General features: G+C 43.9%; 1 protein-coding gene across 6 annotated transcripts in view; it reads right to left on the bottom strand.

Annotated features, from left to right (window-relative positions):
* Positions 1-27,801, bottom strand: part of MAP3K20 (mitogen-activated protein kinase kinase kinase 20) — an 800,901-nt gene that overhangs the window by 305,346 nt on the left and 467,754 nt on the right. For all 6 annotated transcript variants that reach the window (XM_069225360.1, XM_069225358.1, XM_069225359.1 and 3 more), the window contains exons 9-10: positions 22,472-22,546; positions 3,262-3,368 (exon numbers count right to left, since the gene is read on the bottom strand). In XM_069225360.1, coding sequence (XP_069081461.1) covers positions 3,262-3,368; positions 22,472-22,546 — 182 coding nt within the window. The remainder of the gene's footprint in view (positions 1-3,261; positions 3,369-22,471; positions 22,547-27,801) is intronic.

Genomic DNA, 27,801 nt, shown 5'->3' with positions numbered 1-27,801 from the left:
CAAAGACAGAAATGGGTATAAGTACTGGACCTCTGACACCACAAAGTTAGAACAATTCTGGGCTGTGGACATTCTGCCAGGATGCTGGATGCTGCAGGAAGGACTGCCACTCTGCCTGTAGCTCTGTTGTGCTGTCCTGCTGCTTGCTGCTTCTGTCCTGGGAGTAAAAAGGACTGGGCTTTGCTTTCTACATCCTGCTTTCCAAAGTTCTCCAAGGGCTTGAACAGAGCTTGCATCCTGTTAAGAAGTCTCAGGGAAATCAGAGACTTCACCTGCCAGCGCCTGGGCTCTTTTTTGAGAATCCTGATTTGCCAAGTGGTGCCAAATCCAGTTCCTTGGCCTTTGAAAGTGAGCTCTGGTGCAACCAGAAGAAATTAAGTACATTGACTCCAAAGCGACTTTGGAACGTGCACCACTCTCCAACTCCACGCCGCTGTCTGCACCAGAGCTGTTGTCTCCATTGAGTGCAACAACAGCGACCTGAAAACCGGCCCGCCGCACGCTTCTGAAGTCCCGCTACAGCATGAATCTCGAGTGACGTGTCACCGACGTCCATCACACCTGATTCCGCCTCAGCACCTGCAGCCCCGTGTTGTGATCACGACACCACAAAGTCGACATCTCACATCTTGACCTGCTGGATCTATCGACCCTGCCTTGTCGTAAGTAAACGATGCCTCGCCACCAACGCCATGTCACCTCCCCTGGCACCGTAAGGAACTGTCATCTCACCTCCCCTGCCTAGAAGTAAGGAACCAATGCCTCACCTCCCTGGTGGCAGTAGGGAGAGACACCGGCTCCAGCAATGCCTTACCTCCCCAACTCCATGCAACATCTTTGTTTCCGTATCGTTTTTCAAGGTACTGTACCTGGGGTCCATGGGACTCCATGCACTGTTCTGAACTCCCTCTCGAGTGGCGTCAGACTGTTGGAAGCAATTCCGTCAAGGCGCTGTGATAACCCCAGTTGGAGCAATTGCTTTTTTAAGTGCTATACTAAGATTTAGGCGGTCATTCTGACCCTGGCGGTTGAAAACCGCCAGGGCAGAGTGCCACGGAAGCACTGCCAACAGGCTGGCGGTGCTTCATGGGCAATTCTGACCGCAGCGGTAAAGCCGCGGTCAGAAAAGGGCTACCGGCGGTTTCCCGCCGGTTTACCCCTGCCCAAAAGAATCCTCCATGGCGGCGCTGCTCGCAGCACCGCCATGGGGATTCCGACCCCCTTCCCGCCATCCTGGTCCTGGCGGTAAAAACCGCCAGGAACAGGATGACGGGAACGGGTGTCGTGGGGCCCCTGCACTGCCCCTGCCACAGGCATGGGCAGTGCAGGGGCCCCCTAACAGGGCCCCATAATGATTTTCAGTGTCTGCCTAGCAGACACTGAAAATCGCGACGGGTGCCACTGCACCCGTCGCACACCAGCAACTCCGCCGGCTCCATTCGGAGCCGGCTTCATCGTTGCTGGGGCTTTCCCGCTGGGCGGGCGGAGACCGCCAGAAGACCGCACCGCGGTCAAATGACCGCGGCGGTCATTCTGACTTTCCCGCTGGGCGTGCAGCGCCCGCCGGGGTCGGAATGACCCCCTTAATCTTTGAAAATTTGTATCTTTACTTGTGAATGTTGGATTTTTGTTGTTTTGGTCTTGTTTGACTCAGATAATATTGGTTATTTATCTAAAATGGTGTGGAGTACTTTTTCTGGTGTTTTAACTGTGTTACTGTGTGTGTGTGTATATATATATGCTTTACACATTCCCTCTGAAATAAGCCTGTCTGCTTGAGCCAAGCTACCACGGGGTGAGCAGTGGTTATCTTAGGTGTGGTACTCCCTTGTCCTGAATAGAGTGAGGGTCCCTACTTGGACAGGGTACAAACCACTGCCAACCAGAGATCCCATTTCTAATAGTGACACTGTCCTACAATATTCCAGCATGCTTATACGGTGTCTATAAATTTTCCATTCTCAGGTGCGAGCTACCTTACCTGAGTGTCCGATCGATGCTTGCTATTCTGTAGAATTTGGCAACTGGATCTAAGTTCAGGATTTCCAGAGGAAGAGTGCACAGCAGCCTTGTTGGTGCAGACCCTATCAGATCCTGCTTATCACGAACACAGCTATCAAACACCATGGCCTGGTTACTTGGAACCATTCATCTCACGGGCTGCTTCACCTAGAGACAGTGGTACTCCTTCTGCTGCTCTAGGGCCAGCACCTGGCCTGTACCACATGCCAAGACTGTTTCTGCTGCAACCTCATCGCTGAACAGCAGGCCAAATCCCCCACATTCATCTCCTTTAACTTCTCTTTGAATATAGGACCATTGTTTCTTAAACGTCACCCCGAGGTAGGTCATGCATATTTTATCTGTTTGTCACAAGCCTACCTCTGGCTGCCACTAGAATGGGAGGGAATTGTTATCCAGAGTACATCGTACCAGCAGTAAGACATTTGGAAAATCACCTCTATAATGAAACAGTGGCAGGCTGGCTGTTTCTCTAGGTTTTTAATACACATGTATGGAATGACTGTTTCTTTAGTTGCTACAAGAAAAAAATAAGAAATATTAGGCCAGATGGCAAATTCATTCACAATAACCTTGGGATTAGTGACCAGTCAGTTAGATGCTAATGCCAAAATGCAGATGCAAGACAGAATGGGTTTGGATTATATTTTTAGCATCTGAAGTGCAGTTTGCACAGCTGTCTATTCTGAGTGCTGCACTTATCTTCCCAACACTTTCCTCAAGAAACTTGAACAGACAGATACTATTAAGAATAGTGTAAAGAAATTACATGACACAAGCGAACCCCAAACTTAGTCCTAATTTTCTGTACGTCCCAATTTGAATGAAGTGAGATCTGACAATCTGAAGAATGCCATACCACATAAGTATCAGTGATGTCTTCTTACCATCAAGCCGATGCTTCTGACATAGTTTGTTAACCTATATGTAGCACTGATAGATAAGCAAAGAACAGAAGAAGGTCCAATAGGAGAAGCGTTTAAAGAATCACTGGGAAGAACCATTCATGCAGGAACTCTTAAAATTTCTAAGAGCAAGCAAATCACACATGTATATATTTGTATAGGCCAGTTTTAAGAATGCTGCAGTTAACAATAACTACATTATTAATTCAAAGATATTTTCCGATGATCCACAGCAATCTACTAATTTGCATTTTTTTACAAACATTTAGAATTATTTAGCAATTATTGTTGACTTCCTTGCAGTTATATTTTTGGAACTTTACAATATGCCTACCTCCACTCTGCCTTGTTGTGTAAGAAGGAATTACATTCCTGTGGAAGTCTGCTGTCATTTAACATTGATTCCAGGTTTGCAATTATCTGCTTGAAAGATGGCCTTTTCTGGAGAAAAGAAGACCAGACATTGTTACTGAAATCAAAAATGGCGAAAATGGGCCAATGTAGTCACACAGTAAGTGGAGTCGTCATAGTAGAGTCTTGATTTCTCATTCATCCCTAAGTGATAGCCGTGAAGATGCAATGCACGTACAATTGCCTGTTTTATGAAAGATATATGTTTATGTATCATATTTCTATTGCGCTAGCCTAGCCAAAAGTCAGCAGAAAGCTATTCATGATCAGAGACAAGCATAAAGTCAACAATTAATGGGAGTTCATACCATTATTACATTTCCACTTCACAGGTCGATTCTTTCCTGGTGACCATACTCAGAAATATGCTATTTTAATACTTTTTTCCAGTTAACTGAGGAAAATCACAGCTTATATTCCATAAGAAATCCTGTTAATTTGAGGTGGGCTATGCACCGCACCATTGTGAGGGTCACTCTAATACTCTTCTTGCACAAAGTTGATGAGATGGTCTCCTAGCCCTCCTACTCTCTGTGGTAGATGTAGGTGAAACCTCCTCGGGCACTCACTGGAGTGCAAAAATGCTGTCGGAGCATGGTAGTTGTTTACCCTTCAGATACCACCACAATAATACCAAATTGTCATTTGGTGCCATAATTCTGAGGTGGTGGGCCTCATTTGCATCAGGAACCACCCACAGAGCTGAGGCTGACACTCTTGAAGGTGCAACTGAGGTGAAAATGACCTGCACCACCCACTACAGAGTTACTAGCCTCTGCATTACCTGACGATACATCCGCCTACCACAGAGTGGACACAGCCTATTCTGTGCCGCACTGGTGAAGGAATCACTAAAATACACTGATTTTAAGTAGATGAACGATTGGTGAGCATTCTATGAAACAGACGGATATGATGTTCGTCCTATTTTAAAATCAGGATGGAGAACTACGTGTATCATTTTGAAAAGTGCAATTTTTTATTGATGCGATCTCAGACAAAACAGAGGCATGCACACAAATTGAGAATCACAAGATTGAGATAAATACACATTCTTCCCTTGTGTTTCTTTTAATTATAGCATTGCTACACAAATTATAGTTGCAGCAATTAAAAAATACATTTTAAATGTTCAGTGTGGAATACATGCAGAAACAATACAGCAGCTTTTCCCAGGACAGATTTCAAGTGCCTCCTACAGTCTAAAAACAGAACCTCTGTTTATTTCACAGGTTAAAAAAAATATAAAAAGTATGTGAACTGCTGTCATCTACAATTATTGTTTTCATTTTTAATTGGGAAAATATTCAAAAGAGTTTGAAAGGATGCAGACTCCTTCCCCCACATTATTGCTGCCTGAATGAAAGGAGCCACTTTACTGACAATAAACATTTTACTATCTCGTGGAAGCTGTGATTGTTTTTGGTGCATATCCCTCTCTAAAGTAGCTTTTTACGATCATCACAAAATCTGTAAAAGTAACAGAACATGTTGGGCTGGCGTTTGCATACGAAGCTCACACACCAGGGTCAGGCTAGCCTATAAGTCAATCAGACAGTGCCGGATAGGCTGGTGTGGCAGATCAGTATGAGGGCTGTGTTTCTTTTAGCAGTTGTGGGCCGGTTTTATGGCCAGGAGGGCCGTTTTTCCTGTTGATTTCCCTGATATTACCACTTTCTAGCTATTTGTTTCACTAAAGGAGGTCACTTTTATTTTGGTGCCCCAGACTATTTTTTGGCCCAGTCTGACCCTGCCACACACCGAATTGTTCGTGGACAAGGTTGCTGGGCAGGATGTGGCTATCACCTAGCAGGCTAAGATGGCTACCCACTCTACAAAAACACTGATACCTTGCGTTTGCAATTAGGTGTAATTGGGTCATTGTGGGTGTGGCCACAAGGGGAGCTCTAGGGAGCCATTGTGCCACTGAGTCATACAATGGTCACACAACACGCACCCCCTGCGGCCAGGTGCAGCTTAGGGGATGAATAAATGGGAGACTGACCGTTCGGGGTCACTCCCATAAGATACTACCACAGTGTGTATCTTATTTATGCTATGTGCTCCATTGGCAATGTAGGGAGCCCCGTGCAACTTACAGGGACGTAGGTCCGCATATAGGAGTGGGCAACTGATACAGTAAAGACCCAGCGTACACAGACAGAATTGGACCAAAATATGCTTCAAGGGACTGGGCAGCAATGCAATGTCTGGCCAGGGATGAGATTCCCAAGGATCCGAAAGTTGCTAAGAGGCAGATTGGCACAGGAAGCATCAGATCACAGGCAAACTCAGGACATGTTTGTTTTTGGGGCCAGTTGTCTTGACGCGAATGCTCTTAAAGGATTTTCGAGATTAAGGTTTCTGAAAGGACAACTGCTGGTGCACCCTAGGGCACTCCACATTTTGCAGCATGAAGACCATTTTTTTAATGCACTGAGGGATGAGAGAGCAAAAAAATGTGAGGAACCTGGGGCTGACCAACAGGGAGGATTCACGACAAGTTGCTGACCCCAAAATGATACAAGCGTAAGAGACGTTTGAAGGTTAGGATAAGAGGTCAGTGGGCTGGGACCAGTATCATAGGGGAATTTCAAGAGAGAGGAAAGGATGACCAGTGAGAAGGAAATAAGCAAACTGAAGAACTGAGCAATGAGTGAAATTTGTCCAGTGGGACAATCGTCAATGACTATTCCACATCGCCCACAATATTGCTAAATACTGTGCCCCTCATAGAGAATTTAAAGAGTACCGAATGGATATCCATTGGCTGAGTGTTCTTCTACTGACTAAGGCCACTTCACTGATCTACTCCTACAAATATTGATACGGAAAATGTCAGTGAGTTAATTTATTTTGACCTGATTTAGTTTGGCAGACGGGTTACTCCGTCACAAATGTGACGGATATCCAGTCCGCCCTATTAAGATTCCCATAAGATATAATGGGTTCGTAATACAGCAGACAGGATTTTTGTCACGTTTGTGACGGAGTTACCCAATCCGCCAAATTCAAAATCAGGCCCTAGTATAGAAAAAAATAAATGTTTATTACAAAAAACGCTTTGCATTTAATTTTGTTTCATACAGATCACGCCCTTTTAAATGTTTTTATTTTGCAAGAACCATAAAAAAAAAAAACAATCACTGACAAAGTGACAAGGCTCTATCTATTGCCATACTTATAGGCTTTACCAGTGCTTCTTTTAGACTGACGAGAGCCCATCAGTTTCCCCAACACTAACGTTTTGCAAAAACTATGAGAAACGAACAACTGACAAAGCCACTAAACAGGAAGACAACACCAGACCTACTGGATTTGCCAACACTTGGGGCATGCTGATGACAAGATGTTTGCCAACGCTCTACTGAGCCGCATGTCCGATTAGGTGGAGTGATGTGATACTGTCCCGTTTAAGTTGAAAAGGCAGTTCTACGACTGATAAAATCATGGCCTTAAATTGTTTAGTAGAATAATGCCAGACAAAAAGAACACCCTCTAATTCCTATTTTGTCTACAATTCCCTTGAGTATTAAAGCAGACAATGTCAAATTGCAAAAAAATCACAAATATATCAATAGTTACTCATAGTGCAAAGAGGTGAGGTGGAAAAAATGGGTAGCTGGCAACCACCTGAGGGTCACTGTAACCTTCTTTGGCTCAAAGTGAACAAAGTAGGCATGAATGCTGGCTTTTGGAGTCCATAGGAAACTTGAAAAACCACAAGGCATTTTCTCCCAAGATCTTAAGGTCTCAAACACAGCTGTCGACCCCGCTCTTGTTCTGTCTTCTTTTTGCTGATACCAGATCTCTCTTTTCAATGAAACAAACAATAGGACCATGATTATGAGGCATTTTATTCACTGTACTATGTGTGCGGACAATCTTGCATATAATGAGACACACAAACAGACATGGACTGAGGCCTCGGAGCAGAACAAACCCCATAACTTCAAATATTTAAAACAAGCATCGGCAAAGCCAATAGGTCAAAAATTATCCGCCAGCATTTTGGCAATTCTTGTTTTCTTTTGTCATGGCTTTTGCAAAACCTGGAGTTTGTCAATCCAAAAAAACACATTAACTAAAGATGCCGTAACTCACAGTGAAGTGAGGCAATGGCTGAAGTGGGGTGACTCGTTGCCACTTGATACATGCTCGAATGGGCTGGAGAAAAATGTGAATGACACAACCACAGACAAACTGATAAAGTGTGGCTGAAAATCCCTTAAAGTAAGTTTGTCATACACATCATTTCAGTAAAATCAAATGTCTTGGGTAACACAGGCCTATAAAAGCCAATTGTTGTGTCACTGGCTATCAGGGTCTTGCCTTTAAGAAAGAAAGAAAGAAAAAACAAGCAAAGCAGGAAAGAAGGAAAGAAAGAACGAAGGAAAGAAGGATGGTAAGGAAGAAGGAAAGAAAATGGAAGGCAAGAAAGAAGGAAAGAAAGAACTCAAAAAAGACAGGAGGAAAGAAAGAAGAAAGGCAAAGATGATGCAAAGAAAGAAGGCAAGGAAGAAAGAAGACTAGGAAGACAGACAGAATGAAGGAAGGAAAGAAGGATAGAAAGCAAGAAAGTATGAAAGAATGAATGAAGGCAAGAAAGAATGAAAGGAGGAGAGAAAGGGAAAGAAAGGACAGAGAAAGATAAAGGAAGCTAGAAAAAGAAAAAAGAAGAATAAAAGAAGGAAGAAACAAAGAGAGAGAGGGACGAATGAAAAAAAACAGGAAAGCAAGAAAAAAAGGAATGAAACCAAGAAGGATGGAATGAAAGAAAGAAAAAAGGAAAGAACAAATGAAGGAATGAGAGCAAGAAAGAAGCAAAGAAAAAAGAAAAGAGAGAAAGAAAACAAGAAAGAACGAAGAAAAGAGCAAGGGTAAGAGAGAAAAAAGCAGGAACAAAAGGAATATAAGAAAAAAGAAACAAGAAAGAAGGAATGCAATAATGAAAGAAAAAGGGAAAGCAACATTAAAGGACTAAAATAAAAAAGGAAAACAGGAAGGAAGGGAAAAAGGAATAAAAGAATAAGAAAAAATGAAAGGAAGAACAAAGGGCTGAAAGAATGAAATAAAAATGGAAAGAATGAATGAAAGAAAGGAAAGCAAGAAAGAAGGAAAGAATGAATGGAAGAAAAAATAAATGAAAGAATGGAAGAAAAAGGAAAGAAGGGATCAAAGGAAAGAAGGAATGAAAGCAAGGAAGAAGGAAAGAGGAATGAAAGAACAAAAACAAGAAAGAAGGAAAGAAAGAAAAACAAAAGAAGGAAAGAAAGAAGGCAAAATAATTGTCCACTTATGAATTCACATGTATAATATTGATGCTTTCGATAACCTAATACAGAGAATATAAAATGGATGCAATCTGCTGTACTATGAAATGCCAGCATTCAAACAGTCAACAAAGGACACTCTAAAAGAAATTTACAACAGCATTGGCAGAAGACAGGAACTGATAAAGCATGGTATGTGGCCTGTGCTCACATCTGGTATAGGGTCCTGCTGTCACATCAGATTCTAAACACAAAGGCAACTTCAAAGTAATACATTAAAACAAAATCTGGCACAGAAAGGAATTAACTATTTTGTGGATATGATCTTTGTGAAAGAGCAATGGCAGTCAATCAAAGTGAAATTATCCAGTGGCTGAAGTGGGCTGACTCCCCACCCCATGTTGTAGTGGGCAGAAGCAAAACGCGAATGACCACTGGATAAAGAAAGCTGTCTGAAAACCCATTTAAATAAATATATTGTATACATATTTCTTTTTTTAAATCAAAGTCTTGACTAATGCAAGACCTAAAAAATGCAGGTGATGATTTTGGACCTGTCAAGATAAACAAAAATTAATTCTTGTAAGGTGTTAAAAGAGGGAATGGTATATATAGGTATCATTACATGTGCTCATACTGATTTTGGACTAGAAACTTGGAGCCTGACTCAGAGTTTGATGCAGTAGAAGGGTTCCCCTGCTCCAGTTTAATTTAGGAGAAGCACCAGGTGTAAACTGGCAGAACATCTGCTAGCTCAACTAATGTGAACCTATGACCTGGCAAACCAAGCAAACCCCAATTTAACCTGTGCCTAACCATCTGGTAGTTTGGCACAAAGAAGTCAGGCTTAACTTATATGTAATGTGTAAAGTTGTTATGCAGCACTTCAAACAGTACTAAAGTGAAAACACAACACAAGAAAATTACCACACCAATTTTGAAAAATAGTAAAACTTAATAATATATTTGAGACTATTATGACAAAAACCCTATCCTTTTGAACCAGAGAGACGCAATTTTAAAGATTTAAGTGAAAATCATACTTAGAAGAACAAAGAGTCTGGTCATGCCAGACTGGGACAAACTTACAAGTTCAAGCTGACCACAATGTAGTGCGGGCTGCTTGCAGGGACCCAGATAGTCCTGCTGAACAAACACCTTAAATCTTGGTTAGCGGGGTGTTGTGAGATCCCGCATCGAGGATGCGTCACATAACAGCAGGTCTGAGGTAGCTGTGGTACTGCGATGTGGAGTCCTCCATCATCAAGAAGGCTGTTCATGATGGGCTTCTGATGCAGAGTCCTGCATCAGGGGAGTGCTGGGCAGCGGCAGTTCTGAAGGAGCTGCGGGCTCAGATGCAAGGTCTTGCGTTGGTGGCAGTTCTGATGCCTCTGTGAGGGGATGCTTCTGCTTACAGGACCATAGCCAGGCTGGCAGAGAACCTTCAGGCCAGAGTCACTCTGATAGTCCTGGGTTAAGGATGCAGATCCAGTCCTTCTCACTCAGACAGCAGAAGAACTGGGCAGCAGAGTAGCAGTCCTTCTTGCAGAGCAGCACAACAGTCCTTCTCAGTTTTCCACAGGTGGTGTACTGGAGAGTACTGAAGAAAATGTATCCTTAATGCCCACTTTGTAGTAGGAGAAGGTTCTGGAGGATTAAGCCCCCAGAGGTAATCTGGAATTTCCTGCCTTCCTACCACAGACCTAGCTTGGCTGGGGTCACAAAAGTCTAGTGACAAAACCTTTGGTCAGTGTGCGCAGGAAAGTAATAAAAAGGCCCATTAGGAATGTCGGGATCTCGAACTACCCGATGGTCATTTGACCTTCCAGTAGTCTATGCCTTTGGCCTACCCGTCATAACCTTCCTGGCGCCATTCTTAAGGAGCCCTTTTACTTTTTGATTAGGGTCTTCAATGCAGTAAAAAAGAAATATACCCATAATCGGGATGTAAGTTTATATGCACTAATTGTTTAACATTAGGTAGGACATTTTGACTCACAGACGTGTTGTTGCCTACTTGGGTAGATTAGGTATTAAGCAGGTCCTGAAAAATTTTATTGATCCGTTTTGGGACAGATTAGGCGTGAAACATGTTGAACATAGTTGTAGTGATCTAGGAATCATAGTTGTTCCTTAGTTCCACTTTGTGTTTTTAACCCTTAATAAAGACCCCTGGAATAAACTTAGCACACAGGGGACCTATATTTAATTTTAACAGATCAATACCAATCTACATAGAATGTAAATTCTTTTTAGACTTACAGCTCAACTACACTAATACTCCTGGCCTAGAGGCAATACTAAAAGATCTACAGCAAAGTGCCCCCTCAAAGGGCCCGTTGGGCATTGCAGCACTGGCCCAACAAGGAGCACAGCCCGATGACGAAGCATGCCACCATTGGTGGGAGAGGGCTTGTGCTCCTAACGGGAACTGCCTCTGATGTCCAAAATGGCTCAGGACCGATGATAAAGGCAGGAATCCCTTTTTTGTTACAGAACAGCACACCATTTTGGTTCATTTAGTTGAAGAGGGGAGGACCTGTGCTGGACCAGAATTAATTTCTGCCCCTCTTAGATTTATAGAAAACTAACATAACCCCTCCCTGCCATCCACAGCTCTTTAAGAAGTGGACACGATTCAATAAGTATCACAGCTCAATACAACTATGTCCAAATAACACACCTGCACAGCTACTTCATAAATTGTGAGGGAGAAAATAGTAAAAATTTGGGGATTAATGTCACTGAGTGAAAAACATATCCACCCAAGCACAATGCACCTTTCCTGTTACTGGAATTGTCTAGAGATTTGAAACATTAACAAATATTACAGGGATCTGTCATTTTTTAGGAAAATAGTTTGTAAAACAGGAAGCTCTATTTTTTTTTAATTTAGGGTCCTGCCTTTTAAGTTAGCCCTATCTATAGCTGCAGAAACACAGAAGAAATCAAACACATCTTGAAAATGCCCCAGGGTGGCAGAAAGGCTCTTTCTCCGGTGGTTCTTAATCTTGTAACTTATGTGGATCCCCACTTAGTCATTCCTGGAATTCGAGGGCCCCCCCTGAATCATTATTGGAATCCGGGGACCCCACACTGAGTCGTTACTGGAAGCCAGAGATTGGGACTAAGCAATTTCAATAATTTGAATCATAAAATAAAAAACAAATCATGAAATATTGTATATATCTCATAAACAAACATAAAAGAAACCACAATTTTAATTTTTATGGGAAGATTGAAGCTTTTCTGACTTAAGGTAACCCATCGGCCATACTATATTCTGTTTGATGCATCTGTATCGTCCCATGACTCAATCAGAGGAAGTCAACTTAACCTCCAATATCAAATCCCTTCATATTTAGAGGGCATTTGAAAACAAAAATCTTTATTCACACTTTTTCAGGCGTTACGACACATATAGGGCCAGATGTAGGTAGCCTTTTGCAAAAGGCTTCACGCGATGCAGAAACACATTTTGCGAGTCGGTACTGACTCTCAAAATGTGTTTCCGACTGGCAAATAGGAAGGGGTGTTCCCCTCCTATTTGCGATTCGCACCGCTATGTAGAGTTGATTTGTGACCATGAAAGCGGTCGCAAATCAACTCGCAGTTACCATCCACTTGAAGTGGATGGTAACTCATTCGCAAACGGGAAGGAGTCCCCATGGGATGGGACCCCTTCCCCTTTGTGAATGCTCACAAAATTATTCCCATGGACCACTGCCTACTCTGAAAAAAACCGAAACAAAAAGGTTTCGGTATTTTTTCTATTTGCAGCTCGTTTTCCTTTAAGGAAAACGGGCTGCAAAGAGAAAAAAAAAAACTGCTTTATTGAAAAGCAGTCATGGACATGGTGGTCTGCTGTCTCCGGCGGGCCACCATCCCCGTGAGTGCCTAGACTCACTATAGGGTCGCAAACTGCGACCCACCTCATAAATATTTATGAGGTGGGTCTTTGCGACCCCATAGCGAGTCGCAGAAAGTGTCTGAGACACCTTTCTGCATCGCGAATTGCGAGTTGCAATTTGCGAGTCTCTATGACTCGCAAATTGCAAGTCGCAATTCGTGACTTACTTACATCTGGCCCATAGTTAAATAAAAGAACCATCAGGTTAACAGCCAGACAACAAACAAATAATAGTTCAACCAAACTGCAGCGTGAGAATGTCCATCTACTCCAATGGGAGAGTGGGCAGCGTGGGTGTCTATGCCTGCCTAAACATGGGGGAAGAGGGAAAAGAGGGAGAGATGGGAGGGGACCACCCCTCCGAGCAGGGGGGCAGATTAGGGAAAGCAGTGAAGGGGAGAATCAGACAGAGGGACAGGATATACATCGCGCATTCACACACATGTGACCTCACACATATCGGCAGTAGACCCTACCGGGGGGGTGTCAATGGAGAGGAAGTGAAGGATGCAGAGGGTGCACAAAAGTCTTCACAACTGTACACAGTCAAAATCCTTCCAATTAGCACGTATTTCATTCTGTTTACGACATTCACCTGTCTAGACAATGAAGTAGTGAAGTCAGTCGGCTGTCGCAGGAAGGTAAGGTAAGGGAGCATCGTAGAGGCAGAGGAAGGCACCGGAGACCCCACCACCACGGGCCCTCTCTCGGCTCCTATAAGCGGAGGGCCCTCTACTCCTCCATCGCTTGTGCCCAGAAGATCCATCATTTTGTCCCAGATCGCTAAGTCCGTGTCCGCGTTTTCGTCTGTGTGGACCTTCCAGAGGCCACATTTCTCAACCATAGCCCACTCCAATTGAAATGCCCTCCACCTATTCCATTTCAGCAGTATCAGGCTCACTCAATGAATTGCAATGCGCCTTCTGACAAGTAATAGTCCCAGTAGAGCAAACCTGTATCTCATTCTGTCACTATATGCAGTTCCTGCACTATCTCCCCCAAAAATGGCCCAAAGCAGCAGCATGTCCAAGTAACAGGTGCATATCTGGCAGACACCACCGGCACGGGCCTTGCAAAGAGTCTCTAGGAGGGCAAAACGCAAAGAAGTGGAGTACGCTTGAAAATACTCAATGAGGAGACCATCAGGTCCCAGGCATCACCGCGGGTCATGTTCCAAAGCGCATCCTGCAGTTTTGTATATCTTCATCCAGCCCCTCCGACTGGGCCCACGTCAGGTGGGGGATCCCGACCTGGTTTAAGAATTCTGCCACTGCCCGTTCTTCAGTGCTTACCGAAGATTTAGTGTACACTCTGGCCAGGGGGTCTCGCAGCAGGGAGTCAATCGCAGCCTGCCCCACTGCCACTCCTCCACCTGGTCGATTAAGTGAGAGTATTGTAGGCAGGGGTGTTTCATATTTGAGCAACCAAGCCACCATGCATCCCACTGTGTCCCCCTCTCTGTGCCTCGGTCAGAATCGAATCTTCTGCCCAACCGTCTGTTGCTGTAATCTAGTGAGGTGTTTCTCCCCCTTATGCAGTTCACTTTTCCTAGTACCATAGGTCTTATTGAGGATGTCACCTCTAACGACCACCTTCAGTACGCCCTATTATGTCCCATGTGATCCCATAAACTGCATGTCCACCTTATATTCCGGGTCCCTCAACGACTGTGGATGCAACCTCCACGGCGGGATGCCCAGGCTGCGTCCCCGAAACCCACATTCAAGTAGTAAGGGGCATGGTCCGACAGAAAGCGTACTTTGTATTGCGCTCCCTGGACATTCAAAATTCTATTCTTTGTCAGTAGGAAGCAATCTAGGCGACCATAAGCCCTGTGAGTCAGTGTAAACTAGAATAACTCCCTGGCTGTGGGGCGAAGGTCCCTCCAAATTTCAATAAATTGCAACCTGGTCATTGTTTCACGCAGGCTCGTTACCATATGTGGCTTTGGCCCAGCTTGGGAGGGTGCCTATCTAGGTGCCCAACTAAGGCACAATTAAAATCCCTGGCCCATATGATGGGCATTCCAGCATAGGGCAGGAGTTCGGCCTCCAACACCACTTTAAAAATCCCCATCATCGCTGCTGGGGGTGCACACATTAAGAAGGCAGAGCTCCCATCTGTCCAGAATGCTGTGAAGGAGCACATATTGCCCTGCCACATCTGCAGTGTGCCCTTGCAATTGGAATGGGACCACAGGAGCCACTCAAACAGACACCCCCCAGCATATGAGGAGTATGTGCAGGAACAAAGTTGCCCTTTTCATTTCTTCTGCAATGTTTGGGCCTTGCCATCTGTGTGTTTCCTGTAATAGCGTGATGTGAGCCCCCACCCGTCTAAGAAAGGAGTGCGCTCTATACCTCTTAACAAATGGGTTGAAGACCCTCACATTCCACATCAGAAATCATTTGCATTCACCTATCTTGGGTCACTTCCAGTGACACCCTTACCCACACACCCACCCCCCTTGCCCCGTTTCCCACCCAATGGTGTAACAAAACATGAGGAGGGGGGCCTCTGCAAGGGATGCTGAAGACCCCACCCACTCACATCAGTAGGGGTTGAGGGGGCCCCTCTGCACCGCAGGGCTGAGGGGGCCTGTTACGCCCCTGTTCCCAGCCCAAAGTCCACATAAACAAGAGCCTCCACCCGCTGCATATAGAAATGAAGAACTAACTCCCACCTACAAAACAATCACAGAACCACCTTCCTACCCGGGTAAACACAACTAACTAAACTTGTGTCTCCCCATCCACTATAAAACCCACCCACATTTATTTGGAACAACAATTCCCCCTTGACTGTGCGGAGGTGCAAATAATCCTCTACCCTCTATCTGACAATAAAGTATTTCCCAAGGGTGAGGAGTGACCCAGGGACTAACAGCAGCCCAAGTCACAGTCGAGCAGCTATGGGGTGTCTACAGATCTATGCTTGCCTCCCCCTCCACACACCACAACCACACACAAACGAAAATGGAAGGAGGGTGGATTAGAACTCCTGACTGGGTCCAGGCCCTCCCATCGTACCCTCTACAGGTACTCTCAACCTCCCCTAAATCAATAACTACACAACCCTACAATGGCTGAGTCCAGCCAATCTGCCTCAATGGAGCAGAGCATGCATCATGACCACACGATACCAGAACTGGCAGGAATCCAGCACAGGGGAGGGATGTCTCACCAACCGAAATCCCTCAGCAGGTCCCTCTGCAAATGAGCAGCACCTGCCAGATCAGCCAGTTAAGTCAGAGTCGATTCTGTCTCAAGAATCTGCCTGCCTTCCACTACAATCAAGCCACTCGCGATAGATGGAGCAATGGTGGCTGATTCCACCTGGGCCCTGGCTTCCTCCTGCTCCAGGCAGGCGTTGCTGTTCCAAGTCCAGTGTGATACCATGGCGGACCACCACCGTCATTTGCTTCTCTTCCTTGCTCTCGAGCTAGTCTTCTGACCCAACTGGCCCCACCCCTGGGAGCCAGAGCCCTCCTGGGCCTGTGCCAGGATCCGACCATCTCCTCTAATTTCCAACCATTTCCAGACATCCTTTGGGCTCGTGAACAAAAGGGAACGGCCCTCATGTAGCACTTTGAGTTTTGAGGCATAGAGCAGCATGTATTGGAGGCCCAGGGCTTTCTACTTTTTCTTCACTCCACTAAAAGTTTGCCGCTGCTGTTGAACAGCTTGTGTGTAGTCTGGGAATATTGAATAACCTGATTCTCGTAGGTGGGATCACCCCTCCATTTCACTTCTTGCAAGATAGCATCACTGTCCCAATAATTAAGTAGTCTGGCAATTATGGTTCTCGGTGCACCCACAGGCTGGGGTGGCGGAGCCAATGACATATGGGGCCGTTCCACAACAAAGAACAGCGACAGGCCAGCATCCAGGATCTGTGATCCAAGCCATGCTTCCAAGAACAACTCCAGTTTAGCGCCTTCAGCCTTTTCAGGGAATCCCACAAATGGAAGATTACATCTATGAGAGCGACCCTCCGTGTCCTTGGCTCTTACCTCCAATCTCTGTGATCAGGCCTCGAGCACCGCCACAGTAGTCTGCAGTTTCAACATTTAGACACCAGTTTCTCTGTGGCCACAGCCCACTGTCACCTTACGGACATCAGCTCACAGCAAACTGAAATTTGGAGCAATAACCTCAATCTTTGCTTGCACTGAGGTGCCTAAGGCCTCAATGGCCACCAAGATCTGGGCTCCCATCGGGACCTGCGGTTCCTACAGTCCATTGGTACCCTCTGCTTGCTGGCCCCCTCCAGACCCAGCGGCTGTGTATTGATCAATCTTTGTTTGCTGTGTCCACAGGAGCCTCAAATACCTTTGAGATATGCCCTCTCGCAGCACGCATTGGCCTGCCACCTTGGCTGGTGCACTGAGGCTGACTTTCGAGACTGCGGCATGTTTTCAGTAACTTATGACCCGTTCGAGTTTGAAATACATTTTGCATTTGTTAAAATCTGCAGATTAGGTAGCAGATAGAGGATTATGTGGCAAATGCAGGAAATCCAAAATTATGTATAAAACACAGGGGCCTTAGAATCGCATATTTCCAGTGGCCCTGGGGGTAGGCACATATGTGTAGGAACCTCAGACACATGCTGAAAGAACTGCATAAAAGTGTGAGATATGTTTCAACGACGGAAAGCCTGAAGGGAGATCCAAAGCTTTTGGAAAGAGATGGGACCTCAAATCAGGATAAACATGGGTCATGAGTTTCCCTGGGGTCAACTGATAATTCTAGCTGCAACCTATAATGACCACCTATTAGATTCATGGGGCTTACACAGTAATAGACAGATAAAGCTTTTGCTTTTAGTTGCCAGGCTGACAGTTGCTCAAAAATGACATGTGGTAAAATGCAGTGTAGATTAGTCATCCAATGAAGAGAAGTACTGCAACTATGGACAACAGTTACAACAGCATTTGGTAACCTCTATCTCCACGCCAGTCTTCTTCATTCAGATGTTGACTCTTTGAGACAGACTACCTCGGTACAGCACACTGTGTAACACACAATTAAAATTTACTTGAAAGAAAAAACCCTCTCCCATGCCATGGGGTGGCAGTCTTTCTTCTATGTTTTTTTTGTCATTCCTCCTTCTTAGTATGTCACTTTGTTGTTTTTTTTGCATTGGTACAGGTATGTGTTGGTATGCCAGGGAAGGTTTTACGGTTTTCCCTGTGTTTTCCTGTCCTTTATTGGGCTTTTATTGCCTTGTGGGATTATTGTTTTACTATTCCTTTGTGAGAGGATGTTTTTGAGTGTTGCAGGACCTCCCGCACATCATGTGCCTTTGCTGAGCAGACTTGGTGATGCCCTTCGTGGGGGTGCAGGTGACTGTTTATTCCTGTGCCCTTTGAGGACTAAATGAGTGGCTTATGGTCTGGCATGAGTGTAGGTCTTGTAAACGGGAAGGGATGTGCGGTGGGTTTCACTAGCTTCATCATCAGGGCTTCATCATAACAGTTCATGTCATCCATGATACTTGCTTGTCAACATACTGATTGCTGCTTGTTCAGGAATACGGCACATAGAAAGTATGCAGGAAGTAAGATTAAGTTGAGTCTGGCCCAGATCCAGATTCAGATCCGAGTGTCTTTATATGTGGCCTACAATTTTGGGTGGGAGAACTTCTGTGTGGGCTAAGTAACTTGAGTCTTCTACTCTTTTGTGAACCTCAGGTTTTACCCTGCTATGATCCAGTTGTAATGTCAGACGAAGAGGCATCTGTGACACAGGCTGTTTGCCTGCAAAGCCGATAGGCTCTTTTCTTTGTTCTATTCTCAGGCCCAAAATTTTTGAGTATGGGTAGTGGATGTCTTGTTTTTCCCATGGTTACAAGGCTTGGTGTATGCCTTTCTCCCGATAATGTTGCTCCCACAGATCGTGAGAAATATTCAGGGAGAGAGTGTCTCCTTGATCCTGATGACGTTTCACCGCCCCAGGTGCTTGTGGTTTCTGTTTCTGCTCCAGTCCGTGGTGGGCTCTCCACTCAGTCTTCTGCTGGACTTCCACCTTTTAGGTTTCCTTGGTGTTTTCCACTATCCCAGTCCTGATTGATTTTAACTGCTCATAGGTTTTACACTCTGGGCTCTTGAAGTTAGGGTGAGTAATAGAAATGTACTTATTCATGCACATCACCAAGAAACAGAATCTTTTAGGAAGTCATCAACATTGGCTCACTACTCCCAGCCTTGTGCTATCTGACATCTGTTCATATTTGCCTGTTATCCTTTCCTCATTTTTGATTTTCTGAGGGATGGGTTGCTTGAGGGGTTGAGTCAAGGGATGAGAGGACAACATGCTGTTCATATTTTTCTGAGACACTAGGTATGGTCAGGAGAAGGCACTGCACACTCCTGATGTTAAAATGCAATCTTTCACTTACAAGGTCTGAGGCCCTGTTTGTTAACTGAAACCCTGCAGGGAGGGGTAAGAAGGCTTCTGCTGATACTATTAGTTAGTGAGTCTGGCTGGATATTGTCAAGTCTTATAAGGTGTTGGAGTTATCTTCCCTCACTCGAGGTGTTGCACTTTCTAGGCAGAGGAGAGGGGATCTGTTTGGATGAACTGTGAAAAGTGTTCTGAAGCCTGGTCCTTGCAGAACACTTTTGCTATTTATTACCACTGGCCGTCCCTTCCGTAATGAAGTCCTTTTGGGGGAGGTTCAGAGTGCTGTCTGCTTCTGAGCATTCTATATATTCCTCTGTTGCAAAATATTTGCATATGTGGAAGTAGGGGTGTTGTGAATCCCTCGCTTTAGCAGCTAAAGCAGGAGTGGAGTGCGGATAGGCATCTTCTATCTGCAACTGCGCAGACAAAGTCTCATAATTAATGTGAAATAAATGAAAGGAAAGATGGATGGATGAATGAATGAAAGGATGTATGGATAGATGGATGAATTAAATAAATGGATGGATGTGTGAAAGGGAGGTTGGATGGATGGATGCCTGATTGAGTGAATGGATGGATGCATGAGTGAAAGACTGGACGAATGGATGGATGGACGATGAGAGAAAGGATGGATGGATGGAGGCATAAGCAAAAGAATGGATAATGAATGAAAGGGTAAATTAATGGATTAATGAATGGATGGGTGGGTCGGTGGAATGGTGGGTGTATGGATGAATGGAAGACTGGATAGAAGGGTGGGTGGGTGAGTAAAAGGGAGAATGGATGGACTGAAAGAGTGGATGGATGGATACGTTTGATGGCTAGGTTTGGAGATGAATGGATAGGTTTGGACATGGATGAGCAGACAGACAGACGGACGGAGAGAATGGTGAAAGACTGCATGATGGATTAAAGAATGAATGGTTGACAGAATGTAAAGGTGAAATGGTGAATAAATGCAGGTCTATGTAAAGATGAAATGATGAATTGGTAGATGCTGTGATAGAAGAACCAAGAGAGCTTTTCTGGGGAGGGTTACGATCACTTGATGTGCTTGCTTGATGTCAAAAGTGTTTTGGTTCAAAGTGGGGGGTATTTTAATTTTCCAGCTACTCCCTTTCGTGGAAGTATTCTGGTGTCCCTGTCTTCATTCTTTATCTCTCTGGTGAGATTGTTACTTAAGAGAGTCGGGTTATGCTTGTTACATCCTCAAAGAGTTAGGACTGGGAAGAGGTAGACAGATGAGGAGGTAGTGGTCCATTTACTTAGCAGTAATCTCCATTACTTCAAGTCTGGATTTTCCTTGAAATATATAGAACACTTTTTAAATAGGAAAGTTTCCATTGCCGAGGTACAGATTTCGTCTTCGTCCTTTAAAACATACATAGTATTAACTACTAAGTGCCTAAGTTCGGAGATGAGCTGTGTGTCTGCAATAATCACGTTAGGGTCCTCATCTGTTGTGCGGAGGAATCTTCGGAAAAGATTCTGACCACTTAGCATACTCGGACCCACAGCAAAGTGAGCCAGATTCACTATTCATTAGCATATACGACTAAGCATAGACGGACAAGCTTAACCTAGTAATACACTAAGTAATATATGTGGCGGAAAATATCTCATGTATGCTTGCCGGGTATTCACAAAAAGATTCCTGGCATAATGCATTTATTACTCAAATGTGTCTGCCACCAGGGCATATAAATCTGCAATGGGTAAGTTAATAAGTTACAATTATCTAAGCTTGTGAACCCCCACAAATGTGTGTGTGCACTTTTGACATTCACAAACTCTGATGCAACACCTTCACGCAGTGAAAATGGTGGGAAAGTGAATTCAGCCATGGGCCACAGTAACTGTCTTTCCAGGTCACAAAATGGAACCGATTACTCCCAGATCTAGTGAAGATTGTTGGGGAAAAAGTTTATCCATAGGGAAAAAAAATCCACAAGTAGAAAATAAATGTCCATTTGCAAAACAGGCTCTAATTCCCTTGAGCCGAATTCTGCGCTATATACATATTTCTGCAAGAGAAGAAACGGAACCTGATAGTACACTTACAAAACTGTGCAAGAAGCAGCTTTCGAGGCATACTTTTGGTGGTGGTGGAGACTTTTTTTTAAAAGAACCTTAAAAGTGGTGCATTTGTGCCAGTGTTTTTACCTTTTTCCCCCCAAGAATTGCACAATGTATTTTAGGCCACCTAGGCCTCTCCCCTCTACAACTCACTGCTGAAGTGAGTCAAGGTTCATGCTCTGTACTTTGGGTTTACACACTCCATGGCTTGGAGAACAAACACGTCACTTTGGCTTTACCCTAGACCTCTATGCAGAGGCTTACAAAGTCCACAATATTCTTGTATTTTCCCTATCTGAGTTCTATACTTACTGTCTACAATTACCTTTGAGCGGCATGTTAACACTTAACACTGAACTTGCTTAAAAAAAACAAGGCACCATCTTTTGACACCTCAAAGTAATTTCTATGAATCTACATTTCAGTGTAAAACAACACAATTCTCCCCTTTGCAACTCTCCATAAGCTTCATTCACACTGAGCGAATCCTTGGGGTGCCTTAAGATCCCCAAATCATCAAACCCTCTTAGGACATTACATGTTACAAGGTTCGCATTGCCGATCAGTTCTGCAATGTCATCTCACAACATGCTTACTTTCACCTAGTCATCCCTGCATTATCATTATATGTTTTAATAGCCACTAGCAATGACATTACTTGAATTTGTAAAGTGCATGTTCACCTTTAAGGGCATCCTTGCACTGAATATCTGATGTGTATTGTTACCTAAACCTGTGGTCATGTGGTCATCCACAGGTTCCTGGAATGGATGCAATAGTCCACTGAGCCACCAGAACTGGACAATATCTTTCGTCCAGTTTAGTGCCTCTTAACATGATCAAGTGTCATAGGTTGTATTCTCGGAGACTGTGAAACCTAGTATAGTTATTTTTAAGGCATGGTACTGGGATAGTCATTGGCACGTTGAACTCTAATGAGCTATAAACTGTTTTGTATTTCTCTGTACAAAGCTTCCACAGGTATATCATGAATGTGGCCATTTTGGAAGCTATACATGTGAAGCAATTGGTCGCACAAGCTCACACCGAGGAAATGTTTCTTTAAAAATACACAATATGTGAACGGTCAGAACATACATCCCGTGAATGAACACTTGCTCAATACATCTGTTAAGTTAATCAACTCCATGAGTTTTAAGAAAGGGAGCTGAGCTTTTCAATATCAAAATAAAAATGTCACATGTATACATTTTCTTTGCGTCAAAATATGTCTACATGTTATTCTTTAGAGGTTTAGCAAATTAGATATCTGATGTTTGGTGTTACAAAATTATATTTAAAACTCTTAGAAAATCTTTTTCAGTTAAATTTAGAAGCTAGATTTAAGCTGCAGTTCTAATCATCAGTTACCTAGAATAAAAAAGCTCACTTTGCACATAATTGGATTCTGCTCTTCTGGCACAGTTTGGAAAATCTATTCACAGAAATAAAATATATGAAAAGTACCTTCGAATCGGCATCCCAGCAGTGACGCATCAGCTGTGCAAAACTTGCAGGACAGCTGCTTGGAATGGTTAATCTCTGCCAAAACAAATAACACAGCCCAGTTAATGTTTTAGCTCTTTCATACTCTAGAACATGCATTTGGTATGTTTTGAATTTATGCATTTAAAAGATTCGATATATTTTGACGTCCTGCAAAATGTAATGTAACGACTCCAAATATGCTTGCACGGGACACCTTAATTGATTCCTCGTGTCTGGCTCTGACTTCCTCCCTTTGCCTCCATTCCTTCATCTTCTTCACTGCGAAGGCTTAGCAGATCAGGCACAAAAAACCCTGAACTGTGCTCAGAACAGATATCTCCCTTTTATATTTCTGATTTGCAACTGATTTCCTTCATGTTTTCTTCCCCATTTTCCTGCTATACTGCTGAAAGTACGTCAAAAAACATTGCACTTCAACAGTGAATGATTTTTTCTGATTGAACCAGTTTTATGTTTGCATTTACCCAGCATATGAGTTACAGATCTCTATTTAGTGGTGGCAGGCACAAATGTGCATAGGCATGCCCTGCATGAATCAACGTCTTAAACATAGACCAAGTGACCTATTTTGGCACCAAGCTGTCACTGTGGAGAGTGAAGGCCATTAGTAAAGAATGCCAAAAAATATTATTCCGCCACTGAATAGGCATCCTGAATTATCCTTGTTATGTGATAAGCATAAAGAAACAATGAGATCGGGAAGGCCGTCTTCCGACACTTTGACTTTCTGCAACATTTTTCAAAACGCTAATTCTGCGCAGGGCTGCCATTACATTTCCTCGGGGGTGTCTTCCCTTCATCCCTTATTTTAATAATGAAAAAAAAAACAAGAACAGACTAGCCATACACACATTAGACTGTACACGGGAAGGTTTACCATCATTTTATACATTAATTAGGGGCCATTTTATTCCTTCTACAAGCCTTTTTCTGCAATTTCTGTTAAAGCCTTGTCAAAGTACTGAAGGAAGAAATTCGCAGCACAGGGCAAGATAGTGAAGGAACTCCCCCCCCCCCCCACTCCCCAACCCCCCCCCCCACACAACCCAACGACCTCCAGGGCCATTTCCGCTTGTGTCATTTATACGGCCATCAGAATCAAAACCTCAGCAAATTTAGTTGCTAAACTATTTGTATCAGGCAGACAGAGCCATACCAAGAGCAAAACTCATCAGAATGAAAACGAGGTAATTTAAGAGAAGAGGGCCAGAAGCCAAGCGTTGTTAGCCCAGCATTTCGAACCACATACCGTCAACGTTCCATCAACGTCAGAATTGGTCCTATCAAAAAAATGAAGACGTAGCTCTTCCAAGAGCACTATCACTTCAGAATATAGGTACTAAGCTTCCCTTTCTGTTAACAGTGTAACGGTTTCTGGGACTCTCACCCTTCTGTTCCACACAACATTTGCTGATTCATCTCTCTTGACATCCTGGCACCAGCATTCATGAAAACCTGAAGGCCATTTTTATTAGTACATCATTATCATTTTCTGAAAACAGTATACACTAATGAAATATGGTTCCCTGGGGTGAAACTGGGCACGCATATTTGTTAAATTCCTGCTTAACAGAAAAAGGAGTCTGAAGTTCCGGGATCTTCAATGACAATTATATATATACAATACAATTAGCGCAATCTGCGATGGTTCTTGCTATATATTAAAGAATGTTCCATTTTCGATTCGAGACTATGGGAGCGAGAAATACAGATCAGAAAGGATAAAAATACATTCTCTGTTTACATTCATTCAAGCAAAGAAACAGGCGCATTTGTTTTCAAAAAGCTGCAATGGTGGCACAGGAGAGGACACTCATGCATTGTTTACTGCTTGTATGCACCATTCATGTTGACTGGGATAGTCCGTAGGCCTGAATGCAAGACTGGCTATTTACAATGACTTGTAAAGCTCGGCACGTGCAAACGTTTTAAATTGTGTGTGGTCCTGTATTTGTTGTAAAGTAATTTCCTACCTTTCAATTCCTTCAGGAATTTGCACATCCAAAACAATGTACAAAGGGGAGTACTGTGGAGTATTCCCATTCACAAAGATCGTTACAAAACATTATTTCCAATGGCACAGAAGATAACCTGGAATTAGATGCAATATATGCCTCATTACGCGTGTTCACAGTACCTCTCATGAGGTGGATAAATCTTTCCAGGTATTTGAAAGGAGTATATAAGAGCTCAATTCACAACATCTGTGTCAGGGTTCTAACAAGATGAGAAAGTTCTGAGGTGCTTACTCATTGAAAAATGGCTATGCTACAGCAGAGACATTCCATGGGATCGACGTGAGAAATCCACGTTATAGAAACCCAAAACATAAACTTACAGATTCCTACTTCACCTTTTTGCTGTGTTCAACTTGATGTATTGCTGTATTTATTCTGCCGGTGTCATCAGTACAGTGCTCGTATAGCCTTAAGCGTATTAAAACTTTGGAAAATAAAAAAATCAATATTGTACTATGAATGACTGAGCTCTCCAACTTATATGAGTCTGACTCTTATAGGTGGGACACCTACAAAAAGCAACACTTAAACTTAATGCTATTGTTTTGGAAAAAGGCCCTCTCTCAAGGGTCATTCCAAACTTTTTGCTTTCCTCCTCCTCTTTTTCTGACGTCATTTCTGTTAGCTTTAGGACTCTGGGCACTTTACCACTGCTTACCAGTGCTAAAATGCATGTGCTCTCTCCCTAAAACATGGTAACATTGGCCCATACCCAACTAGCATATTTAATTTACCTGTAAGCCCCTAGTAAAGTGCACTAGATGTGCCCAGGGCATGTAAATTCAATGCTACAAGTGGACCTGCAGAAGTGATTGTGACACCCACATAAGTAGCCCCTTAACCATGTCTCGGGTCTGCCACTGCTAGGCCTGTGTGTCTGTAGGCCTGTCACTTCTACTTGGCATTTAATACTACTTGCAGAGCCTTTTTTTATTACATATAAGTCACTCCTAACATAGGCCCTAGGTAGCCCATAGGGCAGGGTGATATGTAGGTAAAAGGCAGGCCATGTACTTATAAGTTTTACATGTCCTGGTAGTGAAAAACTCCCTAAGTAGTTTTTCACTACTGTGAAGCCTGCTCCTCTCATAGGTTAGCATTATAAATTACCTTATATGATTTTAAGTGGTAATTTCTGATCTGAGAGGAGTGGGATTGTCATGTTTGGTATGGTTGGAATGGTAGTGGGAAATCCTATTTACTCGTGAAGTTGGATTTTACATTACTATTTTAGAAATGCCACTTTTAGAAAGTAGGCAGTTCTCTGCCCTCACTCCCATCTGTGCCTTACAGCCTGTCTCCAAGCCACGTCTGGCCTGTGCTGGTTGACAGCTCCCCTTGTGTATTCCACTTAGACAGCCATAAACACAGGGCACTCAGCTGCATCTGCATTCATCTGCATACAGATGGGTTTCTCTGGGCAGGAAAGGTCAAGGGGCTCTCACACATCAAAGGCCGGTGGCCTGCCCTCACTCAAAGGACTGATAACCCTACATAGGGCGTCTGGCAGAAAGGGCTGGTTTGAAAGGGAAACCTGTGGTTTCCTCCACTTCAAAGACAATTTGGGTATATATACTGAGTCTGAGACCACACCAAATCAGACACTTTTGGATCTACAACTAGACTCTGTCAGAAGGACTGCTGAGGTGCCCAAAGGACTCTTCTGGACTGCTTTCCAGAAGGAATGCTATCCTGCTTGTTGTCCTGCTGCCTGCTGCTCCCTGACTCTGCTGGAAGGACTCTGCCTTCCTCCACATGTGCTCTCCAAGGACTTGGATTGAGCTTGCCTCCTGTTCTGAAGTCTCTGGGCCAACAAAGACTTCATCTACTAGCTCCTAGCCAGTCCACCGACTTCAGCGACTCCAGAACCGGCGCCCCTGTCCGATGTCATGCAGCTGCCTGCTCTGACTCCATGGTCCTTGCTGAGCGCAATGACCTGCAACGCAAGCCCAACGTCGCCAGTGAAGTCCTGTGGTGTCATTGCGACACTGCAAAGTCAACGCACCACGTCGTGACCTGCTGGACTCATTGACCCCGCTGGGTCGTAAGGAACCAATGTGTCACCACTGACGCCACATCACCTCCCCTGCAACCGGACAGAACCAATGCATCACCTCCCCTGCCTGGCTGTAAAGTCCCGATGCCTCACCTACAGAGACGCAGTAAGGAACCAACTCCGCACCGGTTTCAGCGACGCCTTATCTCCCCGTCTCCGTGCAACCTCATTGTTTCCTCATTTTCCAAAGTTACTATGCCTGAGGTCCGGGCGACTCCGTGACTGGCCCACACTCCCCGCGAGTGATGTCGGGCTGTTGGGAACGACTCTGTCACAACGTCGTAATAGCCCCAGTTGGAGCTACTGTGTTTTTAAGCACTATAATAGGATTTAATCTTGCAAAATTCATACCTTTACTTGTGTACATTGGATTCTTGATATTTTGGTCTTATTTTATTCAGATAAATATTATCTATTTTACCAAACTGATGTGTAGTACTTTTGTGGTATGAGTTATTGCACAAATACTTTACACATTGCCTACTAAGTTAATCCTGCCTACTCTGTACCAAGCTATCAGAGGGTGAGCACAGGATAATTTAGAGAAGTGACTTACCCTGACTAGAACTGCAGACCCTACTCGGACAAGTGTGTATAGGTCTGCCAACTACAGACCCAATTTCAAACAAATGGGTTTTTGTAACACACTCAGGAATGGGTATTACAGTTTACTAACTTTGTGTCGCAATTTTCAAGAGGCCTACAGTATCAAGCCTTCATCCACAGATCGAGATTCACTATAACAGGCACCAGCATGCAGTTTTTTGATTTCAGAAAAAAACATCTATGCTCTCTGCCTAAGAATTATTTTTTGGCAGGTAGCACATTTGATAAAATTACAATAGCAGTTCTAATTGGTTGTCAGTATAGCTAGATTGATGGGTGGGTTCCCCATGGGAGCTGAGGTGGGTTGGAGGAGGTTTAGGGATTGAGTTATGGGCATGGAGGTTGGCATGAGAGGCTCAGAACAAAAGGAGAAGCTAGTAGCAAACAAGCTTCATGCAGAACTACTGGAACATGGATAGGCTATTCATGTAGAGTTCTGGAACATCTAACCTGGTGTGCCCAGTAGTCCAGACCCTTACATTCGTAACCTGGAAATGAAGGGGTTACATTCTAGGGCCACACAGCAAAAGGGTTAAATGAAACCAGAACCTGCATGTTTTTTCAGCTGCAAAACTTGGAGAAGCCTGACCCTTTAAATGGGTGAAGTT

Source organism: Pleurodeles waltl, chromosome 3_1, assembly GCF_031143425.1.
Source record: "Pleurodeles waltl isolate 20211129_DDA chromosome 3_1, aPleWal1.hap1.20221129, whole genome shotgun sequence".
Lineage (NCBI taxonomy): Eukaryota > Metazoa > Chordata > Amphibia > Caudata > Salamandridae > Pleurodeles > Pleurodeles waltl.
Note: the sequence above shows the minus strand (reverse complement) of the source record. Positions and strands in the feature narration are given on the sequence as shown.